The following is a 24775-nucleotide window of genomic DNA, read 5'->3' as shown; positions in this document are numbered from 1 at the left end:
TGCCATCAGACACGGAGAGCCAGAATTCCCGATCTCCCTGCTCTCTCCCAGCGGTATGTGCAGTGACTCACTGTTTGCCAGAGTTCTGTGATTTTCCACAGGGCTGGGGACAGAGAAACACTTTCTTGGGCAAGAATCAAGGAGTGCCATCACAGAGCTGTGTAAATTACACAGTGAGTGGTGCTCAGAGCTGGCGTAACTCCTGGATTGAAGTATTTGCTCGATGAGTCAGATTAATCAACCAGCTGACAGCTAGTTACCGATATCGGTTAATGTTGTTAGGTTTCTTTACTCGACAGCTCTGGAATTCCCCGCTGACAGCTCATCTAATTTAATTTTCCAAATCATGAGTTTTGAAAGAAACAGAAAATATTAGCATTTCTCCAGCACTGTGTCACCAGGCATCACTAAGCTATTTTCAGCCAACAAAATACTTTAAAAGTGTAATCACTTTAAATGTAGGAAACAGTCACCAAGTTTCACCCAAAGAAAGATCCCAAAAACGATGACGTGATAAATAAGCAGATAGTCTGTTATTTTGCGACGTTGATATAAATATTGGCTGGGACGTTGTGGATAACTCCCCTAAACATCTTCAAAATAACATTTTACATTCAGCCCAGGAGCCAGCTCCAGGCTGGGTTTAATTTTTCATCCTTCTGGAGAGATGATGGCAGTGATGAAGTCACTGGATTAGTATCCAGAGGCCCTAGGCGAGTGCACGGGAGACATGGGTTCAAATCCCACCAGCCGGCAGAATTTAAATTAATTCAATTAATTGATTCTTGTTATCATTGATTGTTGGAAAAAAAACATTTGTTTTGCTCTAAGAAGGGAAATCTGCCATCCTTACCCGGTCTGGCCTACATGTGACTCCAGACCCGCAGCAATGTGGCTGATGCTGAACCGCCCCATCAGTGGATACTAATGGGTTCAGTGGCAAGACCCACCTCAAGGGCAATTCAGGATGGACAACAAAGCCTGGCCTCGCCCAGCCAGTTAGCTCAGTAGGCTGGATGACTGAGTAGTGATGCAAAGTAACACCAACAGCGCCAGTTCAATTCCCGTACCGGCTGAGGTTATTCACGAAGGCCCCGCCTTCTCAGCCTTGCCCCTCGCCTGAGGTGTGGTGATTCTTCGGTAAAATCACCACCAAAGAACAAAGAACAAAGAAAATTACAGCACAGGAACAGGCCCTTCGGCCCTCCCAGCCTGCGCCGATCCAGATCCTTTATCTAAAACCTGTCGCCTATTTTCCAAGGTCTACTTCCCTCTGTTCCCCGCCCGTTCATATACCTGTCTAGATGCATCTTAAATGATGCTATCATGCCCGCCTCTACCACCTCCGCTGGCAAAGCGTTCCAGGCACCCACCACCCTCTGCGTAAAAAACTTTCCACGCACATCTCCCTTAAACCTTCCCCCTCTCACCTTGAAATCGTGACCCCTTGTAACTGACACCCCCACTCTTGGAAAAAGCTTGTTGCTATCCACCCTGTCCATACCTCTCATAATTTTGTAGACCTCAATCAGGTCCCCCCTCAACCTCCGTCTTTCCAACGAAAACAATTGGGGAGTGTTGGCGACATTTCCATTTTATATTGTATTAGGTACACATTTCTGTTTCAGTATTGTCACGAGTAGGCTTCAGTGAAGTTACTGTGAAAAGCCCCTAGTCGCCATATTCTGGCGCCTGTTCGGGGAGGCTGGTAGGGGAATCGAACCGTGCTGCTGGCCTGCCTTGGTATGCTTTAAAAGCCAGCGATTTAGCCCAGTGAGCTAAACCAGCCCCAACGTCATTACGTCAGCTGGCCAATGGGATTTCCCATTGTGGGGCAGTCGGGAAACTCCCAGCCTGCCAGAAAAATGGAGCATGCCATTGGCGGAGAATCCAGCCCATGGTGTTGTCGAGATGGTGTTGTGTACATATATATTCATTCCTGGGACGTGGGCGTCGCAGGCTGTGCCAGCATTTACTGCCCATCACTAATTGGCCTATAATTAATATATAAAAGGAATCTTATCAAATGCCTTCCAGCAATCCGTAGACACACCATAAACACAGCATTGTACACACAGCACCATATATACAATACCATGTACAGAACACCATATACACAACACCGTACACGCAATAGCTTATACACAATACCATATTGTGCCAATTAGGCTAACCCTGTGACATGGCTTGTTAACTGGGGGAGGGATGGAGGGGGGTAGGAGAGACAGAGGGTGAGGGTGGGGGGTAGGTATTCTGAATAGTGATTATTATCATTGATGTTTCCCAGAATGTTTTTGGGGCTTCAGCTTTTCACTGTGCTTATTAATGACTTGGGTTACAAGTCACAGTTAATTCTGTAAATAAACTAAGAATGTTAAAAAGTGACACAGAGAAACTAAGGGCGCGATTCTCCGCAAATGCGGAGAGTCATAAAGGCTGCCGTGAAACTGGCCGTGTTTCACGGCAGCCTCCGCGTCCCCTCCCCGGACCCGATTCTCCCCCCCGGGTGGGGCTAGCAGCACGGCCCCGTGAAGCACGGCATCGCGGGCTTAGCGACCGTCACTAAGTCCGCGCGCCAAGCGTCACGTTGGCTGACGCGCACGATGACGTCAGCCGCGCATGCGCGGGCCGTCATGCCCCTCAGCCTCCCCGCGGACTGATCCTGCGGGGCGGCGGAAGAACAAATAGTGCGCGGGTATCGGACCCGCTGCCCGCGATCGGTGCCCACCGTGGTGCAGCCGTGCCAATCGGTGCCATGGTTGTCCGGGACGGGCACTTTGCGGCCGTTTTCACGAACGCTGAAAGCAGGTGAGATCGCGGCCGTGAAAACGGCCGTAAACTCCGCGGTATACGGCCCATCGGCCTGCGGAGAATCGCTGTTCGCCGTAAAAAATGGCAAGCAGCGATTCGTGTCGGGGGGCGGCCGGAGGGGAGGGGGAGAATAGCGGGAGGCCGTGAAAATTGTCGGGAAGGGCCTCCCGCTATTCTCCGACCTGTCGTGGGCAGCGGAGAATGGCGCCCCTTTTAAATGAATCAACTGAACAACGGCAAATGGATGAAATGAAATGAAAATCACTTATTGTCACGAGTAGGCTTCAATGAAGTTACTGTGAAAAGCCCCTAGTCACCACATTCCGGCGCCTGTTCGGGGAGGCTGGTATGGGAATCGAACCGTGCTGCTGGCCTGCCTTGGTAAGCCAGTGATTTAGCTCAGTGAGCTAAACCAGCCCCTGATAAGACTGAGGTCATTCATAAAGATCGATGAAGGACAAATTGGAATATTTTCCGATTGTGGAGAAACTGGAAAGCGGTTTGAGTGTCACTTACACAGAGCACTGAGAAGTAGCTGCAAACATTAATCAGAAAGGACCTTGATCAGACCCTGTCTGGAGTAGCAGCGTTCACCTCTTGGCTCACACCTCATGAAAGTTGCAATGGCCACCATCGATTCACCAGAATGATGACCACGAGCAAACTTCACCCTAATGCTGATATTATCCCTGGCACTAATCCCAATCCCAATCCCAGCTCCCACCCAAACCCCAGAATTGAATTCTCGACAAAAGGGAGGTCTCGCCGAACTCTCCTCTGATTCATGGGAGTGAGTCATCAATTCATTCCTATTGTTTCTGTGTTTAAGCTTAATGCTTAATTTGTCTATTAATGGTGCATGCCATTATGGTGAAATTGTAGCTGAATTATTTTCACACGAAGAAGACTTGCCAGAAATAGGACAATGTTATTTCCAGAAACGTGAAAGAAGTGAATCAGTGAATGATTCACAGAAACGTCTGACCCACAAACCAGAAACTGTCAGCAAAACGAAAGATCATTTCAGTTTCCAGTCAGAAGCTGCCCTCTGAACTGCAGAGTTTTTCCAGCACCTTCCGTTTGCTTTTGTTTTCCACATTAATGCCTCCTCCCCTATTTAATGACTGCCGCACTGGCACACTTTGTGTCGGGGGCTCTGAGCAAAGAGGGTGGGATTCACTCAGCCCGTGGGTGGGTCGGAGAATCCACGTGACCGGCGCGAATCGCACCCCGACGCCGGCACGTGATTCTCCGCCAATGTGTGGTTGGCATGCCGCCAGTCAGGGGCTGCTCCACGCGGCCGGACCGCTGATTCTCGGCCCCGGATGGGCTGAGCAGCCGTCGTAAAAAAGCCGAGTCCGTCCGGCGCCAACCACACCTGCTCTCAGCCGGCGGGAACTCGGCGTGGAAGGGTCGGAGGGCGGCCTGTGGGGGGGGGGGGGGGGGGTCCGACCTCGGGGGGGGGGGTCTCCGATATGGCCTGGCCCGCGATCAGGGCCCACCGATCGACGGGACAGCGTCTCTGCCTGGGGGCCTCCTTTCTTCCTCGCCGGCCCCTGTACTCGGCCGCCATGTTGCGTCGAGGCTGGCGCGGAGAAGGAAGCCACTGCGCATGCAGCGCCCAGTTGATGCCGGGATCAGCAGCTGGAGCGGCGTGGGTCGCTCCAGTGCCAGGCTAATTGCTGATCCTGAGGCCATGTTGATGCCGTCGAGAAACGGCGTTTCCGACGGCGCCAACGTTTAGCCTCAGGATCACAGAATCCCGCCCAGGATGTCCAAGAGGCAGCATCAGGATTTGACTGAAGGACAGGCACAGAGGGAGGGGCTGAGCTGGGCTCCGTCATGGTGGCTCATCCTGAGGGGGCTGGTGTGAGGGTCCGGGGGTAGTGGGGAGCGTGGGTGTTTGAGCAGAGAGTTGGTAACAGTCGTTATAAAGCAGTAATAGTCGTTGGCACTGTCACATGTTGCACTTGCTTTGCCACATTAACATCTGACTCCAAGAAACATTTGGAAAGTGCTCTTTGCAGATCAGCAGAGTTTGCAAAACAACTGGTTCCAGGATGGGGGAATTTATTTGCAGGCAACAAAGTTTTATCATCCAGGACAATGTGACAGAGTTGGTGAAGCACCTTCAATAATAGTTTGAAAAAGGACTTGTATAAATAATTGAAAATGATTGGTTTAGAAGCAATGCAACAACAGCATAGGGAGTGGGGCTGGTCAAATAGCTTAAACAAGGAGCTAGAACAGGCGCAATGCCCTGAATGGCCTCATTCTCTCCTGCATCATTCTGATTGAAGAATTGTTGACAAGCTTCAAGTTTAAATATTTTGCTATCTCTCCCCTTTCAGCCAGTTGCAGAGAGTTGGTGTTGAGTTAACTGCACGCTGACTTTTCCAAATCCATCACAGGATTATTGAATAATAATAATAATGTCACAAGTAGGCTTACATTAATTTCATTTCTTTCTTTTTTTTAATATAAATGTAGAGTACCCAATTAATTTTTCCCAATGAAGGGGCAATTTAGCGTGGCAAATCCACCTAACCTGCACATCTTTGGGTTTTGGGGGCGAAACCCACGCAGACACGGGGAGAATGTGCAAACCCCACACAGACAGTGACCCAGGGCCGGGATCGAAGCTGGGACCTCGGCGCCGTGAGGCAGCAGTGCTAACCACTGTGCCACCGTGCTGCCCCGAGTAGGCTTACATTAACACTGCAATGAAGTTACTGTGAAACACCCCTAGTCGCCACACTCCGGCGCCTGTTCGGGTACACAGAGGGAGAATTCAGAATGTCCAATTCACCCAACAGCACGTCTTTCGGGACTTGTGGGAGGAAACCGGAGCACCCGGAGGAACCCCACGCAGACACGGGGAGAACATGCAGACTCTGCACAGACAGTGACCCAAGCCGGGAATCGAACCTGGGACCCTGGAGCTGTGAAGCCACAGTGATAACCACTGTGCTGCTGTGCCGTCCATGAAATGGTGCTTCATGTAATACCAGGATGAATCTAGAACTGGGAAAATCCAGATGGGGAAATCCTGAACCATGGGAATCTAGAACCAGGGGATGTGGAATGGGGGAAATCTAGAATCAGGGGATGTGGAATGGGGGAAATCTAGAATCAGGGGTCTTGAATCAGGTTTTTTTTAAAGATCAGGGACATCTAGAATATGGTGGGAGGGATAGACCAGGAGAATCTGGAACTGGGGAACCTACAACCAGGTGAATCTGGAATTGGGAATCTAGAACTGGGGGTGGGGGGGGGGGGGGTCGACCAGGGAAATCTACCACCAGGAGAATGTAGTCCTGGGGAATCTACAATCAGGAGAATCCAGATGGGGGGTAATCTAGACCAGGAGAATCTAGAGCTGGGGGCACAGCTTAAAAATTGAAGCCTACTTGTGACAATAAACGATTTTCATTTTCAAATGAAATGCAATGAAATGAAAATCGCTTTTTGTCACGAGTAGGCTTCAAATGAAGTAACTGTGAAAAGCCCCTAGTCACCACATTCCGGCACCTGTTCGGGGAGGCTGTTACGGGAATCGAACCGTGCTGCTGGCCTGCTTGGTCTGCTTTAAAAGCCAGCGATTTAGCCCTGTGCTAAACAGCCCCTGGTCTCCCATTTAAGATGATGAAGAGGAATTTCCTCTCTCAGAGGGTATGTGTCTGTATAATTCTCCCGCACAGGGAGCAGTGGAGGCTGTGGGTCATTATACATAAGGATGAGTTAGTCAGATTTTTGATCAACAAGGGAATCAAACGTAATGGGGGACAGACAGGAGAGTGGAGTTCAGACACAAACCAGAACAGCCATGATCTGACTGAATGGCCGAACAGGCTGGATGGGCAGAATGGCCTCCACCTGTCCCTTTGTCTGATAATCATATTTCTTATTTTGTCCTTGTTTGTTAACCACAGGCTGAAAGCTTTCGGTAATCTCTACAGTTTTGACAAGCCTGGTGAGGAAAGAGTTAAAAGAATTTCTGTGATTTCCCAGGCGATGACACAACACGGAACTCCCGTCGATTGGGGCTGAGAGAACCAGCTTCCCCTTTCTGACATCCATTCCTGATCCTTCCGAAGCAGTCCATCCATCAGCAACCTCACAGCCATCAGCAACCTCACAGCCATCAGCAACCTCACAGCCATGAGCAAACTGACAAAGTGAGAGATTGGCGGTAACATTGGGGTTTTCTCTGGGGAAGGGGAGGAGGTGGGCAGGGGAGGAGGTGGGCAGGGGAGGAGGTGGGCAGGGGAGGAGGTGGGCAGGGGAGGGGGTGGGCAGGGAGGAGGTGGGCAGGGGAGGAGGTGGGCAGGGGAGGACGTGGGCAGGGAGGAGGTGGGCAGGGGAGGGGGTGGGCAGGGAGGAGGTGGACAGGGGAGGGGGTGGGCAGGGAGGAGGTGGGCAGGGAAGGGGGTGGGCAGGGAGGGGGTGGGCAGGGGAGGAGGTGGGCAGGGGAGGGGGTGGGCAGGGAGGAGGTGGGCAGGGAGGAGGTGGGCAGGGGAGGAGATGGGCAGGGGGGTGGGCAGGGGAAGACGTGGGCAGGGGAGGGGGTGGGCAGGGGAGGGGGTGGGCAGGGAGGGGGTGGGCAGGGGAGACGTGGGCAGGGGAGGGGGTGGGCAGGGGAGGGGGTGGGCAGGGGAGGAGGTGGGCAGGGGAGGAGGTGGGCAGGGGAGGGGGTGGGCAGTGAGGGGGTGGGCAGGAGAGGACGTGGGCAGGGGAGGGGGTGGGAAGGGAGGGGGTGGGCAGGGAGGACGTGGGCAGGGGAGGAGGTGGGTAGGGGAGGGGGTGGGTAGGGGAGGAAATGGGCAGGGGAGGAGGTGGGTAGGGGAGGGGGTGGGTAGGGGAGGGGATGGGCAGGGGAGTAGGTGGGCAGGGAGGAGGTGGGCAGGGAGGGGGTGGGCAGGGGAGGAGGTGGGCAGGGGAGGGGGTGGGCAGGGAGGAGGTGGGCAGGGAGGGGGTGGGCAGGGAGGAGGTGGGCAGGGAGGGGGTGGGCAGGGGAGGGGGTGGGTAGGGGAGGAAATGGGCAGGGGAGGAGTTGGGCAGGGAGGGGGTGGGCAGGGAGGAGGTGGGCAGGGGAGGGGGTGGGTAGGGGAGGAAGTGGGTAGGGGAGGGGGTGGGTAGGGAGGGGGTGGGTTTGCTGTCTTTACTGACAATTGTGGGAACTCAGATTGAGGGAGCTCAGATTGAGGGAGCTCCGATTGAGGGAGCTCAGATTGTGGGAACTCAGATTGAGGGAACTCAGATTTGAGGGAGTTCCGATTGAGGGAGCTCCGATTGAGGGAGCTCCGATTGAGGGAACTCAGATTGAGGGAGCTCCGATTGAGGGAGCTCAGATTGTGGGAACTCAGATTGAGGGAACTCAGATTGAGGGAGCTCAGATTGAGGGAGCTCCGATTGAGGGAGCTCCGATTGAGGGAACTCAGGTTGAGGGAGCTGATGCTGAAATTCTGGAGAAAGTGTAAGTGGATTTGGGGGTTGATTATTGTCCTGTTGCTCTGACAATCCTCAGTTCAATCTGCTGTGTTATTTGTGAGGAGTAGAGGAGGGAGGATATTTCTTCAGAGAGGGTGGGGTGTTTGGGTAAGAACATGTTCACAGGGTCAGGGGGTGGGTTCAGCGATTGATGAGAGTGTCAGACTGTTGTCTATGTTGTCTGCTGAGATGAATGTAATGGGGCAATACTCACATCATGCCAAGGCCATTGGACTAGTAATGGAGACATGCGTACCAATCTCAACACGGCCGCTGCTGGGATTTGCTGGGACCCCAGCTATTCACATTATACATTAATGATTCAGAGGAAGGAACTAAATGTATTATCTCCAGATTTGCAGATGATACAAAGTTGGGTAGGAGGGTGAGCTGTGAGGAGGATGCAGAGATGTTTCAGCGGGATTTGGACAGGCTGAGTGAGTGGGCACATGCATGGCAGATACAGTATAATGTGGATAAATGGGAGGTATCCGCTTTGGAAGCAAAATCTAGAATGCAGATTATTATGTAAATGGTTATAAATTGAGAGGTGAGTGTGCAGCGGGACCTGGGTGTCCTTGTGCACCATTCACTGAAGGTAAGCATGCAGATGCAGCAGGCGGTAAAGAGGGTTAATGGTATGCTCACCTTCATTGCGAAAGGATTCGAGTACAGGATCAGGGATGTGTTGCTGCATTTATACAGGGCCTTGGTGAGGCCACACCTGGAGTATTGTGGGCAGTTTTGGTGTCCTTATTTGAGGAAGGATGTTCTTGCTATGGAGGGAGGGCAGCGAAGGTTTACCAGGCTGATCCCTGGGATGGTGGGACTGACGTATGAGGAGAGATTGAGTCGATTAGGATTATATTCACTGGAGTTTAGGAGAGCGAGAGGGGATCTCATAGAAATCTATAAAATACAAACAGGACTGGACAGGGTAGATGCAGGAAGGATGTTGTTGATGGTGGGGGAGTCTATAACCAGGGTTACAGTCTGAGGATATGGGGTAGACCATTTACAACAGAGATTTTTTAAATTTTGAACTGCCCCAATCCATTTTTTTTCCAATTAAGGGGCAATTTAGCGTGGCCAATCCACCTACTCTGCACATCTTTGGGTTGTGGGGGTGAAACCCACGCAGACACGGGGAGAATGTGCAAACTGCACACAGACAGTGACCCAGAGCCGGGATCGAACCTGGGACCTCAGCGCCGTGAGGCAGCAGTGCTAACCACTGCGCCACCGTGCGGCCCGCATTTTGGACAGAAAAGGAGGGGAATGTCTTCACCCAGGGAGCGGTGAGCCTGAGCAATTCACTGTCACAGGAAGGAGCTGAGCCCAAAGCGTTGCGGCCAGAATTCTCCGGCGGTTTGCTGGCAGTGGGATGTTGTAGTCCTGCCAGCAGCACATTCCTCCCGTGGGTTTCCCGGCGTTCCCATTTCCCATTGACAGCTGCGGGAGCAGACAATCCCGCCCTGTCATCTAACAGCAGTTAGATATAGCACAGGAGGCGAAGGGAATCAAAGGATATTGGGGGGGGGGGGGGTGGGGTAGGCAGGAATAGGCTATTGAGTTGGATGGTCAGCCATGATCAGAATGAATGGCGGAGCGGGCTAGAAGGGCTGAATGGCCTCCTGCTCCTAGTTTCTATCTGGTAGGTCTCTCGTAGGGAATGAATTGGGGGAGGGGTGCGATGTGCCATCGATGATCTGATTAGTGACTACACTTTAATGGGGGAAGATTGTGTAGATTAATCACAGTGGCAGATTATGTTTGTGTAAAATTTGGATCTGACAGAATATTCCGGAATTAGATCGAAGCGGAGGGAGTTTTGACAACAGGCTGATGAAAGCGAAGCAGATAAAATGGGGAAGGATTCTCCCTATTTCAGCAAGCGGTGCCTTCCCTGTAACTCCCGCCATCTCAGCGTCTGATTGATTCTCATTGGAGGATGTGAAACTCACTCTTTTCTCTTCAATTTCCCAGGGCTGAAATGTTGAACGACAGACCAGTGATCGGTGAGTGATGGCAACATTGGGAAAATGTTAGGAACTTTGTTAAAGATGATTCTCCGATCCCCCGCCGGGCCGGAGAATCACCGGGGGGAGGGGGGGGAGGGGGGGAGGGGGGGGGGGCGTGAATCCCGCCCCGCCACCCCAACGCCAGCTGCCGGATTCTCCGGCGCCGGAGAATCAACGGGGGGAGGGGGGGGGGGGCGTGAATCCCGCCCCGCCACCCCAACGCCAGCTGCCGGATTCTCCGGCGCCGGTTTTTCGGCGGGAGCAGGAATGGCACCGTGCCGGTCGGGGGCCGTTGGCAGCGATCGGGACCCACTGATCTGCGGGCAGACCTGTGCCGTGGGGGCACTCTTTCCCTCCGGCCGCTGTAACGGTCCGCCATGGTCGGCACAGAGAAGAACCGCCCTGCGCGTGCGCTGGGATCACGGCAGAACTCACTGGTGCTTCTGCGGCACCGGTTCGCATGGTGCCAACCCCGCCAGCGCCAGCCTAGCCCCTGAAGGTGAGGAGGATTCCACACCTTCCGGGTGGTCCAACGCCAAAGTGGTTCACGTCACTCCTGGGTACCAGTACGGCTCCCCCCCCCCCCGCCGGAGAGCGGAGAATCCTGGCCAGTACGGCTCCCCCCCCCCCACCGGAGAGCGGAGAATCCTGGCCAGTACGGCTCCCCCCCCCCCGCCGCCGAGAGGCGGAGAATCCTGGCCAGTACGGCTCCCCCCCCCCCCCCCAGCCGGAGAGCGTAGAATCCTGGCCAGTGGCTCCCCCCCCCCCCCCCCCCCTCGCCGAGAGCGAGAAATCATGGCCAAGTACGGCTCCCCCCCCCCCCCGCACCACCCCCGCCGGAGAGCGGAGATCCTGCCAGTGACGGCTTCCAGCCCCCCCCCCCCCGCCGTAGAGCGAGAATCCTGGCAGTAGGCTCGGCTCCCCCCCCCCACCAGGAGAGCGGAGAAGCCTGCCAGTACGCTCCCCCGCCACCGAGAGCTGAGAATCCTGGCCAGTAACGGCTCCCCCCCCCCCCCCCCCCCCGGCCCGGAGAGCGTAGAATCCTGGCCAGTACGGCTCCCTCCCCCACCGGATAGCGGAAAATCTGGCCAGTACGCTCCCCCCCCACCGGAGAGCGGAGAATCCTGGCCAGTACGGCTCCCCCCCCCCCCCCCCCGCCGGAGAGCGGAGAATCCTGGCCAGTACGGCTCCCCCCCCCGCCGGAGAGCGGAGAATCCTGGCCAGTATATCTGGGCTCTTAACTGAGCTCAAGGTAATCAGGCAGAGTCAACATGGTTTTGTGAAAAGGAAAATGTGTTTAACCAATTTATTGGAGTTCTTTGACGAGGTAACAGGTGGATTAAGGTGATCTGCTGAACCTCTCCAAATCCTGTTCACCACCTACACAGCACAAGTCAGCTCCAGCAACACTAAAGAAGCTCAACACCTTCCAGGACAAAGCAGCCCCGCTTGATTGCTCCCCCTTCCACAAACATTCAAACCCTCTACCACTGACGCACAGTGGCAGCCGTGTGTACCATCTACAAGATGCCCTGCAGTAACTCACCAAGGCTCCTCAGGCAGCACCTTCCAAACCCACGGCCTCTACCATCTAGAAGGACAAGAGCAGCAGATACCTGGGAACCCCACCACCTGGAGGTTCCCCTCCAAGTCCCTCACCACCCCGACTTGGAAATATATCGGCCGTTCCTTCACCGTCGCTGGGACAACGTCCTGGAACTCCCTCTCTAACAGCACAGTGTGTGTACCTACACCTCAGGGACTGCAGCGGTTCAAGAACGCAACGCACCACCATGGGCAATAAATGCTGGCCTAACCAGCCACATCATGTAAATTAATTTGAAAAAGTTTGAAAGAGTAAGAGGCAACTTGATTGATATGTAGAAGATGCTGAGGAGTGTTGACAAGATGGATGTGGAGAGGATGTTTCCCCCTGTGGGAGAATCTAAAACTAGGGGGAATTGTTCAAAGATCGGGGTCACTCATTTAAGACGGAGGTGAGGAGAAGTCTTTTCTGAGTCTCTGGAACTGTCTACCTCAAACGGCAGTGGAGGCAGAATCTGAATATTTTTAAGACAGAGCTGGATAGATTCTTATTTAACAAGGGGGTGAAAGTTATCGGGGGTGAAAGGTTATCGGGGTGAAAGTTTATCGGGCCGGCTGGAATGTGGGGTTGAGGTTACAATCCGATCAGCAAACGATCTTATTGAATGGTGGGGAAGAATTGAGGGGCCGAGTGGCCTCCTGATCCTAATTGACATGTTTGTATGGAACACTGTAACTCTGTGACACTGTAACCTTGTGACACGGGAACACTGTAATGCTGTGACACTGTAACACTGTGACATGGTAATGCTGTGACACTGTGACACTGTGACACTGTAACCTTGTGACACGGGAACACTGTAATGCTGTGACACTGTAACACTGTGACATGGTAATGCTGTGACACTGTGACACTGTGACACTGTGACACTGTAACCTTGTGACACTGTAACACTGTGACACTGTGACACTGTAACACTGTGACACTGTGACACTGTGACACTGTGACACTGTGACATGGTAATGCTGTGACACTGTGACACTGTGACACTGTAACACTGTGACATGGTAATGCTGTGACACTATAACATTGTAACACTGTGACACTGTGACACAGTAACACTGACATTGTGACACTGTAACACTGTAACACTGATACTGTGACACTGTAACACTGTGACACTGTAACACTGTGACACAGTAACACTGACATTGTGAAACTGTAACACTGTAACACTGTGACACTGTGACACTGTGACACTGTAACACTGTGACACTGTAACACTGTGACACTGTAACACTGTGACATGGTAATGCTGTGACACTGTAACACTGTGACATGGTAATGCTGTGACACTGTGACACTGTGACATGGTAATGCTGTGACACTATAACATTGTAACACTGTGACACTGTGACACAGTAACACTGACATTGTGACACTGTAACACTGTAACACTGATACTGTGACACAGTAACACTGTGACACTGTAACACTGTAACACTGATACGGTGACACTGTAACACTGTGACACTGTAACACTGTGACACTGTGACACTGTGACACAGTAACACTGACACTGTGACACTGTAACACTGTAACACTGTGACACTGTAACACTGATACGGTGACACTGTAACACTGTGACACTGTGACACTGTGACATGGTAATGCTGTGACACTGTGACACTGTGACACTGTGACACTGTGACACTGACATTGTGACACTGTAACACTGTAACACTGATACGGTGACACAGTAACACTGTGACACTGTGACACTGTGACATGGTAATGCTGTGACACTGTGACACTGTGACATGGTAATGCTGTGACACTGTGACACTGTGACACTGTGACACTGTGACACTGTGACACAGTAACACTGACACTGTGACACTGTAACACTGTAACACTGTGACACTGTAACACTGATACGGTGACACTGTAACACTGTGACACTGTGACACTGTGACATGGTAATGCTGTGACACTGTGACATGGTAATGCTGTGACACTGTGACATGGTAATGCTGTGACACTGTGACATGGTAATGCTGTGACACTGTGACACTGTGACATGGTAATGCTGTGACACTGTGACACTGTGACATGGTAATGCTGTGACACTGTAACACTGTGACATGGTAATGCTGTGACACTGTGACATGGTAATGCTGTGACACTGTAACACTGTGACATGGTAATGCTGTGACACTGTAACACTGTGACATGGTAATGCTGTGACACTGTGACACTGTGACATGGTAATGCTGTGACACTATAACATTGTAACACTGTGACACTGTGACACAGTAACACTGACATTGTGACACTGTAACACTGTAACACTGATACTGTGACACAGTAACACTGTGACACTGTAACACTGTAACACTGATACGGTGACACTGTAACACTGTGACACTGTGACACTGTGACACAGTAACACTGTGACACTGTGACACAGTAACACTGACATTGTGACACTGTAACACTGTGACACTGTGACACTGTGACACAGTAACACTGACACTGTGACACTGTAACACTGTAACACTGTGACACTGTAACACTGTAACACTGTGACACTGTAACACTGATACGGTGACACTGTAACACTGTGACACTGTGACACTGTGACATGGTAATGCTGTGACACTGTGACATGGTAATGCTGTGACACTGTGACACTGTGACACTGTGACACTGTGACATGGTAATGCTGTGACACTGTGACACTGTGACATGGTAATGCTGTGACACTGTGACACTGTGACACTGTGACACTGTGACATGGTAATGCTGTGACACTGTGACACTGACATTGTGACACTGTAACACTGTAACACTGATACGGTGACACTGTAACACTGTGACACTGTGACACTGTGACACAGTAACACTGACACTGTGACACTGTAACACTGTAACACTGTGACACTGTAACACTGATACGGTGACACTGTAACACTGTGACACTGTGACACTGTGACATGGTAATGCTGTGACACTGTGACACTGTGACATGGTAATGCTGTGACACTGTGACACTGTGACATGGTAATGCTGTGACACTGTGACACTGTGACATGGTAATGCTGTGACACTGTGACACTGTGACATGGTAATGCTGTGACACTGTAACACTGTGACATGGTAATGCTGTGACACTGTGACACTGTGACATGGTAATGCTGTGACACTGTGACACTGTGACATGGTAATGCTGTGACACTGTGACACTGTGACATGGTAATGCTGTGACACTGTGACATGGTAATGCTGTGACACTGTGACATGGTAATGCTGTGACACTGTGACACTGTGACACTGTGACACTGTAACACTGTGACACTGTGACACTGTGACATGGTAATGCTGTGACACTGTGACATGGTAATGCTGTGACACTGTGACACTGTGACACTGTGACACTGTGACATGGTAATGCTGTGACACTGTGACATGGTAATGCTGTGACACTGTGACACTGTGACATGGTAATGCTGTGACACTGTAACACTGTGACATGGTAATGCTGTGACATGGTAATGCTGTGACACTGTGGCACTGTGACACTGTAACACTGACACTCTAACGCTGTGACACTGTAACACTGACACTGTAACACTGTGACACTGTAACCTTGTGACACTGGAACACTGTAATGCTGTGACACTGTAACACTGTGACATGGTAATGCTGTGACTCTGTGACACTGTGACACTGTAACACTGTGACATGGTAATGCTGTGACACTATAACATTGTAACACTGTGACACTGTGACACAGTAACACTGACATTGTGACACTGTAACACTGTAACACTGTGACACTGTAACACTGTGACATGGTAATGCTGTGACACTGTAACACTGTGACATGGTAATGCTGTGACACTATAACATTGTAACACTGTGACACTGTGACACAGTAACACTGACATTGTGACACTGTAACACTGTAACACTGTGACACTGTAACACTGTGACATGGTAATGCTGTGACACTATAACATTGTAACACTGTGACACTGTGACACAGTAACACTGACATTGTGACACTGTAACACTGTAACACTGTGACACTGTAACACTGTGACACAGTAACACTGACATTGTGACACTGTAACACTGTAACACTGATACTGTGACACAGTAACACTGACATTGTGACACTGTAACACTGTAACACTGATACGGTGACACTGTAACACTGTGACACTGTAACACTGTGACATGGTAATGCTGTGACACTGTAACACTGTGACACTGTAACACTGTGACATGGTAATGCTGTGACACTGTGACACTGTGACATGGTAATGCTGTGACACTGTGACACTGTGACATGGTAATGCTGTGACACTGTGACACTGTGACATGGTAATGCTGTGACACTGTGACACTGTGACATGGTAATGCTGTGACACTGTGACACTGTGACATGGTAATGCTGTGACACTGTAACACTGTGACATGGTAATGCTGTGACATTGTGACACTGTGACATGGTAATGCTGTGACACTGTGACATGGTAATGCTGTGACACTGTGACACTGTGACACTGTAACACTGTGACATGGTAATGCTGTGACACTGTGACATGGTAATGCTGTGACACTGTGACACTGTGACACTGTAACACTGTGACATGGTAATGCTGTGACACTGTGACACTGTGACATGGTAATGCTGTGACACTGTAACACTGTGACATGGTAATGCTGTGACACTGTGACACTGTGACATGGTAATGCTGTGACACTGTGACACTGTGACATGGTAATGCTGTGACACTGTGACACTGTGACATGGTAATGCTGTGACACTGTAACACTGTGACACTGTAACACTGTAACTCTGTGACACTGTAACCTTGTGACACTGGAACACTGTAATGCTGTGACACTGTAACACTGTGACATGGTAATGCTGTGACTCTGTGACACTGTGACACTGTGACACTGTGACATGGTAATGCTGTGACACTATAACATTGTAACACTGTGACACTGTGACACAGTAACACTGACATTGTGACACTGTAACACTGTAACACTGATACTGTGACACTGTAACACTGTGACACTGTGACACAGTAACACTGACATTGTGACACTGTAACACTGTAACACTGTGACACTGTGACACAGTAACACTGACATTGTGACACTGTAACACTGTAACACTGTGACACAGTAACACTGACATTGTGACACTGTAACACTGTAACACTGATACTGTGACACAGTAACACTGACATTGTGACACTGTAACACTGTAACACTGATACGGTGACACTGTAACACTGTGACACTGTAACACTGTGACATGGTAATGCTGTGACACTGTGACACTGTGACATGGTAATGCTGTGACACTGTGACACTGTGACATGGTAATGCTGTGACACTGTAACACTGTGACATGGTAATGCTGTGACACTGTGACACTGTGACATGGTAATGCTGTGACACTGTGACACTGTGACATGGTAATGCTGTGACACTGTGACACTGTGACATGGTAATGCTGTGACATTGTGACACTGTGACATGGTAATGCTGTGACACTGTGACATGGTAATGCTGTGACACTGTGACATGGTAATGCTGTGACACTGTGACACTGTGACATGGTAATGCTGTGACACTGTGACACTGTGACATGGTAATGCTGTGACACTGTGACACTGTGACATGGTAATGCTGTGACACTGTGACATGGTAATGCTGTGACACTGTAACACTGTGACACTGTAACACTGTGACATGGTAATGCTGTGACACTGTGACACTGTGACATGGTAATGCTGTGACACTGTGACACTGTGACATGGTAATGCTGTGACACTGTGACACTGTGACATGGTAATGCTGTGACACTGTGACATGGTAATGCTGTGACACTGTAACACTGTGACACTGTAACACTGTGACATGGTAATGCTGTGACACTGTGACACTGTGACATGGTAATGCTGTGACACTGTGACACTGTGACATGGTAATGCTGTGACACTGTGACACTGTGACATGGTAATGCTGTGACACTGTGACACTGTGACATGGTAATGCTGTGACACTGTGACACTGTGACATGGTAATGCTGTGACACTGTGACACTGTGACATGGTAATGCTGTGACATTGTGACACTGTGACATGGTAATGCTGTGACACTGTGACACTGTGACACTGTGACACTGTAACACTGTGACATGGTAATGCTGTGACACTGTGACACTGTGACATGGTAATGCTGTGACATTGTGACACTGTGACATGGTAATGCTGTGACACTGTGACACTGTGACACTGTGACACTGTAACACTGTGACACTGATACTGTGACACTGTAACACTGTGACACTGTAACACTGTGACATGGTAATGCTGTGACACTGTGACACTGTGACATGGTAATGCTGTGACACTGTAACACTGTGACATGGTAATGCTGTGACACTGTGACACTGTGACACTGTGACACTGTAACACTGTGACACTGATACTGTGACACTGTAACACTGTGACACTGTAACACTGTGACATGGTAATGCTGTGACACTGTGACACTGTGACATGGTAATGCTGTGACACTGTGACACTGTGACACTGTAACCTTGTGACACTGTAACACTGTGACACTGTAACACTGTGACATGGTAATGCTGTGACATGGTAATGCTGTGACACTGTGGCACTGTGACACTGTAACACTGACACTCTAACGCTGTGACACTGTAACACTGACACTGTAACACTGTGACACTGTAACCTTGTGACACTGGAACACTGTAATGCTGTGACACTGTAACACTGTAACACTGTGACATGGTAATGCTGTGACACTGTAACACTGTGACATGGTAATGCTGTGACACTATAACATTGTAACACTGTGACACTGTGACACAGTAACACTGACATTGTGACACTGTAACACTGTAACACTGTGACACTGTAACACTGTGACACAGTAACACTGACATTGTGACACTGTAACACTGTAACACTGATACTGTGACACAGTAACACTGACATTGTGACACTGTAACACTGTAACACTGATACTGTGACACAGTAACACTGACATTGTGACACTTTAACACTGTAACACTGATACGGTGACACTGTAACACTGTGACACTGTAACACTGTGACATGGTAATGCTGTGACACTGTGACACTGTGACATGGTAATGCTGTGACACTGTAACACTGTGACATGGTAATGCTGTGACACTGTGACACTGTGACATGGTAATGCTGTGACACTGTAACACTGTGACATGGTAATGCTGTGACATTGTGACACTGTGACATGGTAATGCTGTGACACTGTGACATGGTAATGCTGTGACACTGTGACACTGTGACATGGTAATGCTGTGACACTGTAACACTGTGACACTGTAACACTGTAACTCTGTGACACTGTAACCTTGTGACACTGGAACACTGTAATGCTGTGACACTGTAACACTGTGACATGGTAATGCTGTGACTCTGTGACACTGTGACACTGTGACACTGTGACATGGTAATGCTGTGACACTATAACATTGTAACACTGTGACACTGTGACACAGTAACACTGACATTGTGACACTGTAACACTGTAACACTGATACTGTGACACTGTAACACTGTGACACTGTGACACAGTAACACTGACATTGTGACACTGTAACACTGTAACACTGTGACACTGTGACACAGTAACACTGACATTGTGACACTGTAACACTGTAACACTGTGACACAGTAACACTGACATTGTGACACTGTAACACTGTAACACTGATACTGTGACACAGTAACACTGACATTGTGACACTGTAACACTGTAACACTGATACGGTGACACTGTAACACTGTGACACTGTAACACTGTGACACTGTGACACTGTAACACTGTGACACTGTAACACTGTGACACTGTGACACTGTGACATGGTAATGCTGTGACACTGTGACACTGTGACATGGTAATGCTGTGACACTGTGACACTGTGACATGGTAATGCTGTGACACTGTAACACTGTGACATGGTAATGCTGTGACACTGTGACACTGTGACATGGTAATGCTGTGACACTGTGACACTGTGACATGGTAATGCTGTGACACTGTGACACTGTGACATGGTAATGCTGTGACACTGTGACACTGTGACATGGTAATGCTGTGACACTGTGACACTGTGACATGGTAATGCTGTGACATTGTGACACTGTGACATGGTAATGCTGTGACACTGTGACATGGTAATGCTGTGACACTGTGACATGGTAATGCTGTGACACTGTGACACTGTGACACTGTAACACTGTGACATGGTAATGCTGTGACACTGTGACATGGTAATGCTGTGACACTGTGACATGGTAATGCTGTGACACTGTGACACTGTGACATGGTAATGCTGTGACACTGTAACACTGTGACATGGTAATGCTGTGACACTGTGACACTGTGACATGGTAATGCTGTGACACTGTGACACTGTGACATGGTAATGCTGTGACACTGTAACACTGTGACATGGTAATGCTGTGACACTGTAACACTGTAACACTGTAACACTGTAACTCTGTGACACTGTAACCTTGTGACACTGGAACACTGTAATGCTGTGACACTGTAACACTGTGACATGGTAATGCTGTGACTCTGTGACACTGTGACACTGTAACACTGTGACATGGTAATGCTGTGACACTGTAACACTGTGACATGGTAATGCTGTGACACTATAACATTGTAACACTGTGACACTGTGACACAGTAACACTGACATTGTGACACTGTAACACTGTAACACTGTGACACTGTAACACTGTGACACAGTAACACTGACATTGTGACACTGTAACACTGTAACACTGATACTGTGACACAGTAACACTGACATTGTGACACTGTAACACTGTAACACTGATACTGTGACACAGTAACACTGACATTGTGACACTGTAACACTGTAACACTGATACTGTGACACAGTAACACTGACATTGTGACACTGTAACACTGTAACACTGATACTGTGACACAGTAACACTGACATTGTGACACTGTAACACTGTAACACTGATACTGTGACACTGTAACACTGTGACACTGTAACACTGTGACATGGTAATGCTGTGACACTGTGACACTGTGACATGGTAATGCTGTGACACTGTAACACTGTGACATGGTAATGCTGTGACACTGTGACACTGTGACATGGTAATGCTGTGACACTGTAACACTGTGACATGGTAATGCTGTGACATTGTGACACTGTGACATGGTAATGCTGTGACACTGTGACATGGTAATGCTGTGACACTGTGACACTGTGACATGGTAATGCTGTGACACTGTAACACTGTGACACTGTAACACTGTGACATGGTAATGCTGTGACACTGTGACACTGTGACATGGTAATGCTGTGACACTGTGACACTGTGACATGGTAATGCTGTGACACTGTGACACTGTGACATGGTAATGCTGTGACACTGTGACACTGTGACATGGTAATGCTGTGACACTGTGACACTGTGACACTGTGACATGGTAATGCTGTGACACTGTGACACTGTGACATGGTAATGCTGTGACACTGTGACACTGTGACATGGTAATGCTGTGACACTGTGACACTGTGACATGGTAATGCTGTGACACTGTGACACTGTGACATGGTAATGCTGTGACACTGTGACACTGTGACATGGTAATGCTGTGACACTGTAACACTGTGACATGGTAATGCTGTGACACTGTAACACTGTGACATGGTAATGCTGTGACATTGTGACACTGTGACATGGTAATGCTGTGACACTGTAACACTGTAACTCTGTGACACTGTAATGCTGTGACACTGTGACATGGTAATGCTGTGACACTGTAACACTGTAACTCTGTGACACTGTAACACTGTGACACTGTAACTCTGTGACACTGTGACACTATAACATTGTAACACTGTGACACAGTAACACTGACATTGTGACACTGTAACACTGTAACACTGATACGGTGACACTGTGACATGGTAATGCTGTGACACTGTGACACTGTAACACTGATACTGTGACACTGTAACACTGTAACACTGTGACATGGTAATGCTGTGACACTGTGACATGGTAATGCTGTGACACTGTAACACTGTGACATGATAATGCTGTGACACTGTGACACTGTAACTCTGTGACATGGTAATGCTGTGACACTGTAACACTGTGACATGGTAATGCTGTGACACTGTGACATGGTAATGCTGTGACACTGTGACACTGTAACACTGATACTGTGACACTGTAACACCGTGGTGCGGCCGTACCAATCGGTGCCATGGTTGTCGGGAACGGAACTTTGCGGCCGTTTTCATGAACGGTGAGAGCAGGTGTGTTTGTGTTCGTGAAAACGGCCGTAAAGGCCTGGGAACTCGGCCCATCGGCCTGGGGAGAATCGCTGTTCGCCGTAAAAAAAAACAGCGAGCAGCGATTCGTGTCGTGGGGCGGCTGTGGGGGGCGGAGAATAGCGGGAGGTCGGTAAAAATGTCGGGAAGGCCCTCCCGCTATTCTCCGACCCGTCGTGGGGGGCGGAGAATCGCGCCCACAGTATTCTCCAGGTATACAAATAGTAAAAGGGGGATTGGGGTTGATTAGGGACCTAAAAGGGAATTTCTGCATGGAGCCTGGGGCTAGGCTGTGATATTACAAAGTACAAACAAAGAACAAAGTATTAAATCAAGCAGGTGGACACACCCAGGCCATGGCGACAGATGAGGAAACTCTGTCCCAATGACGGTTCAAAATTGATCAAGAGGAAGTGTTGACTAGTGTATTTCCTGGATTCGATTACGGTATAGGGTCCGACTGCTAGTGTTTGTACAAATGCCCTGAACTCTGCTTACTTTCCGTTGAATGGGGGCACGAGGCAGGGCTGTCCATTGTGCCTGCCGCTGTGGCAATAGAGCCGCTCGCTATACATAGAACATACAGTGCAGAAGGAGGCCATTCAGCCCATCGAGTCTGCACCGACCCACTTAATCCCTCACTTCCACCCTATCCCCGTAACCCAATAACCTCTCCTAACCTTTTTGGTCACAAAGGGCAATTTATCATGGCCAATCCACCTAACCCGCACATCTTTGGACTGTGGGAGGAAACCGGAGCACCCGGAGGAAACCCAAACAGACACGGGGAGAACGTGCAGACTCCGCACAGACAGTAACCCAAGCCGGGAATCGAACCTGGGACCCTGGCGCTGTGAAGCCACAGTGCTAACCACTGTGCTACCGTGCTGCCCACTGAAATCCTTTGTTTGTTGGAGGGGGATAAATCAGGGCGGGGTCAGTGCCGGCCCTAGGGTTGCTGGCGCCCCGGGCAAGCTGAACTTCGGCGAACTTGGGGGGGGCGGGGCCATGGGGGCGGGGCCGAGGAGGGGCGGGGGGCGGGGCCGAGGAGGGGCGGGGGCGGGGCTGAGGAGGGGCGGGGGGGCGGACCCGAGGAGGGGGCGGGGGGGGGCGGACCCGAGGAGGGGGCGGGGGGGGCGGACCCGAGGAGGGGGCGGGGGGGGGACTCGAAGGGGCGGGGACTCGAAGGGGGAGGACTCGAAGGTGGGGGGACTCGAAGGGGGGGCGGATCCGAAGGGGGGGGCGGACCGGAATGGGGGCCTGGGGGGGGCGGACCCGAGGAGGGGGCGGACCCGAGGAGGGGGCGGACCCGAGTAGGGGGCGGACCCGAGGAGGGGGCGGGGGGGGCGGACCCGAGGAGGGGGCGGGGGGGGACTCGAAGGGGGGGGGACTCGAAGGGGGGGGGACTCGAAGGGGGGGCGGATCCGAAGGGGGGGGCGGATCCGAGGGGGGGGCGGACCCGAGGGGGGGGGGGCGGGGGTGCGGACCCGAAGGGGGGCGGACCGGAATGGGGGCCTGGGGGGGGCGGACCCGAGGAGGGGGCGGACCCGAGGAGGGGGCGGACCGGAATGGGGGCCTGGGGGGGCGGACCCGAGGAGGGGGCGGACCCGAGGAGGGGCGGACCCGAGGAGGGGGCGGGGGGCCGGACCGAGGGGGGGGGCGGGGCCGCCCTGGGGAGGGCGGCCACCGCGCATGCGCTGGTTGGCACCGGCCCAACTGCGCATGCGCGGGACCCGAGTCTGGCGCCCCCTAGCACATGGCGCCCCGGGCGACAGCCCGAGTTGCCGGTGCCTTGAGCCGGCCCTGGGCGGGGTAGAACATTGAGTGTCCCGTTACGCGAAAGACCCACTTCTCTACATTACGGACCCAGCTCCCTCAGTGGACGAGATAATGAAGGAGTTCTGGCTCCTTCTCTGGGTACAAGTTGAACTCGGATAAGAGTGAATGTTTCCCAGTCAGAGAGCCCAATTGGAGACGCTGCCTTTCCGCCTTGCCTAGACTAGCTTCCTTATCCGGGGTTCTGGGTGGGCTACAGTTGGGCCTTGCTTCATAAATTAGATTATACTAATCAGGTTGATTGTGTCGAGTCAGACATACCGAGGTGGGAAGGACTCCATCGTTATCCAGATGCCAATCTCTGGGCAGCCTCTGCCTGTCTCACTTCCCCCTTTATAACCTTCCTCTTTGAGGAAACTTCTGCCCTGATCACTCTTTATGGAACCCGGTGTCAATTGCGTCTGATAGTCGTTCTTGTGAGGAACTTTGGAACATTTTCCTACGATCAAGTCACTAACTAAATGTAACTTGTTGTTGCTGCCAGGGATCTTAGCCCAGCATACCGTGGACGAACTGACCGACGTGGCAAAGACGTACGTGGCAGCTTCCTATGTGAAGTATCTGGAGTCAGCTGGCAGCAGGGTGGCAGTGATCAGGTGAGGTGACCCTTCACTGTGTTCATCCACACAATGG

At 51.0% G+C, this 24775-nt stretch overlaps 1 protein-coding gene and 1 long non-coding RNA gene across 2 annotated transcripts in view; both read left to right on the top strand.

Moving 5' to 3' along the window:
* Positions 1 to 3863, top strand: part of LOC119979665 (calcium homeostasis modulator protein 3-like) — a 12143-nt gene extending 8280 nt beyond the window's left edge. The window contains exon 3 of the mRNA XM_038822193.1: positions 3641 to 3863. Coding sequence (XP_038678121.1) covers positions 3641 to 3863 — 223 coding nt within the window. The remainder of the gene's footprint in view (positions 1 to 3640) is intronic.
* Positions 3864 to 6859: 2996 nt separating this feature from the next.
* LOC119951082 lies at positions 6860 to 24738 on the top strand. Its single transcript, XR_005457489.1, has 3 exons — positions 6860 to 6989; positions 10288 to 10319; positions 24627 to 24738. It is a non-coding gene; the product is annotated as an uncharacterized LOC119951082 (long non-coding RNA).
* The last annotated feature ends 37 nt before the right edge of the window (positions 24739 to 24775 follow it).

Source organism: Scyliorhinus canicula, chromosome 16 (assembly GCF_902713615.1).
Source record: "Scyliorhinus canicula chromosome 16, sScyCan1.1, whole genome shotgun sequence".
In the NCBI taxonomy this organism is placed as follows: domain Eukaryota; kingdom Metazoa; phylum Chordata; class Chondrichthyes; order Carcharhiniformes; family Scyliorhinidae; genus Scyliorhinus; species Scyliorhinus canicula.
The sequence above is the reverse complement of the archived record's forward strand: the minus strand, read 5'-3'. Positions and strand labels throughout refer to the sequence as shown.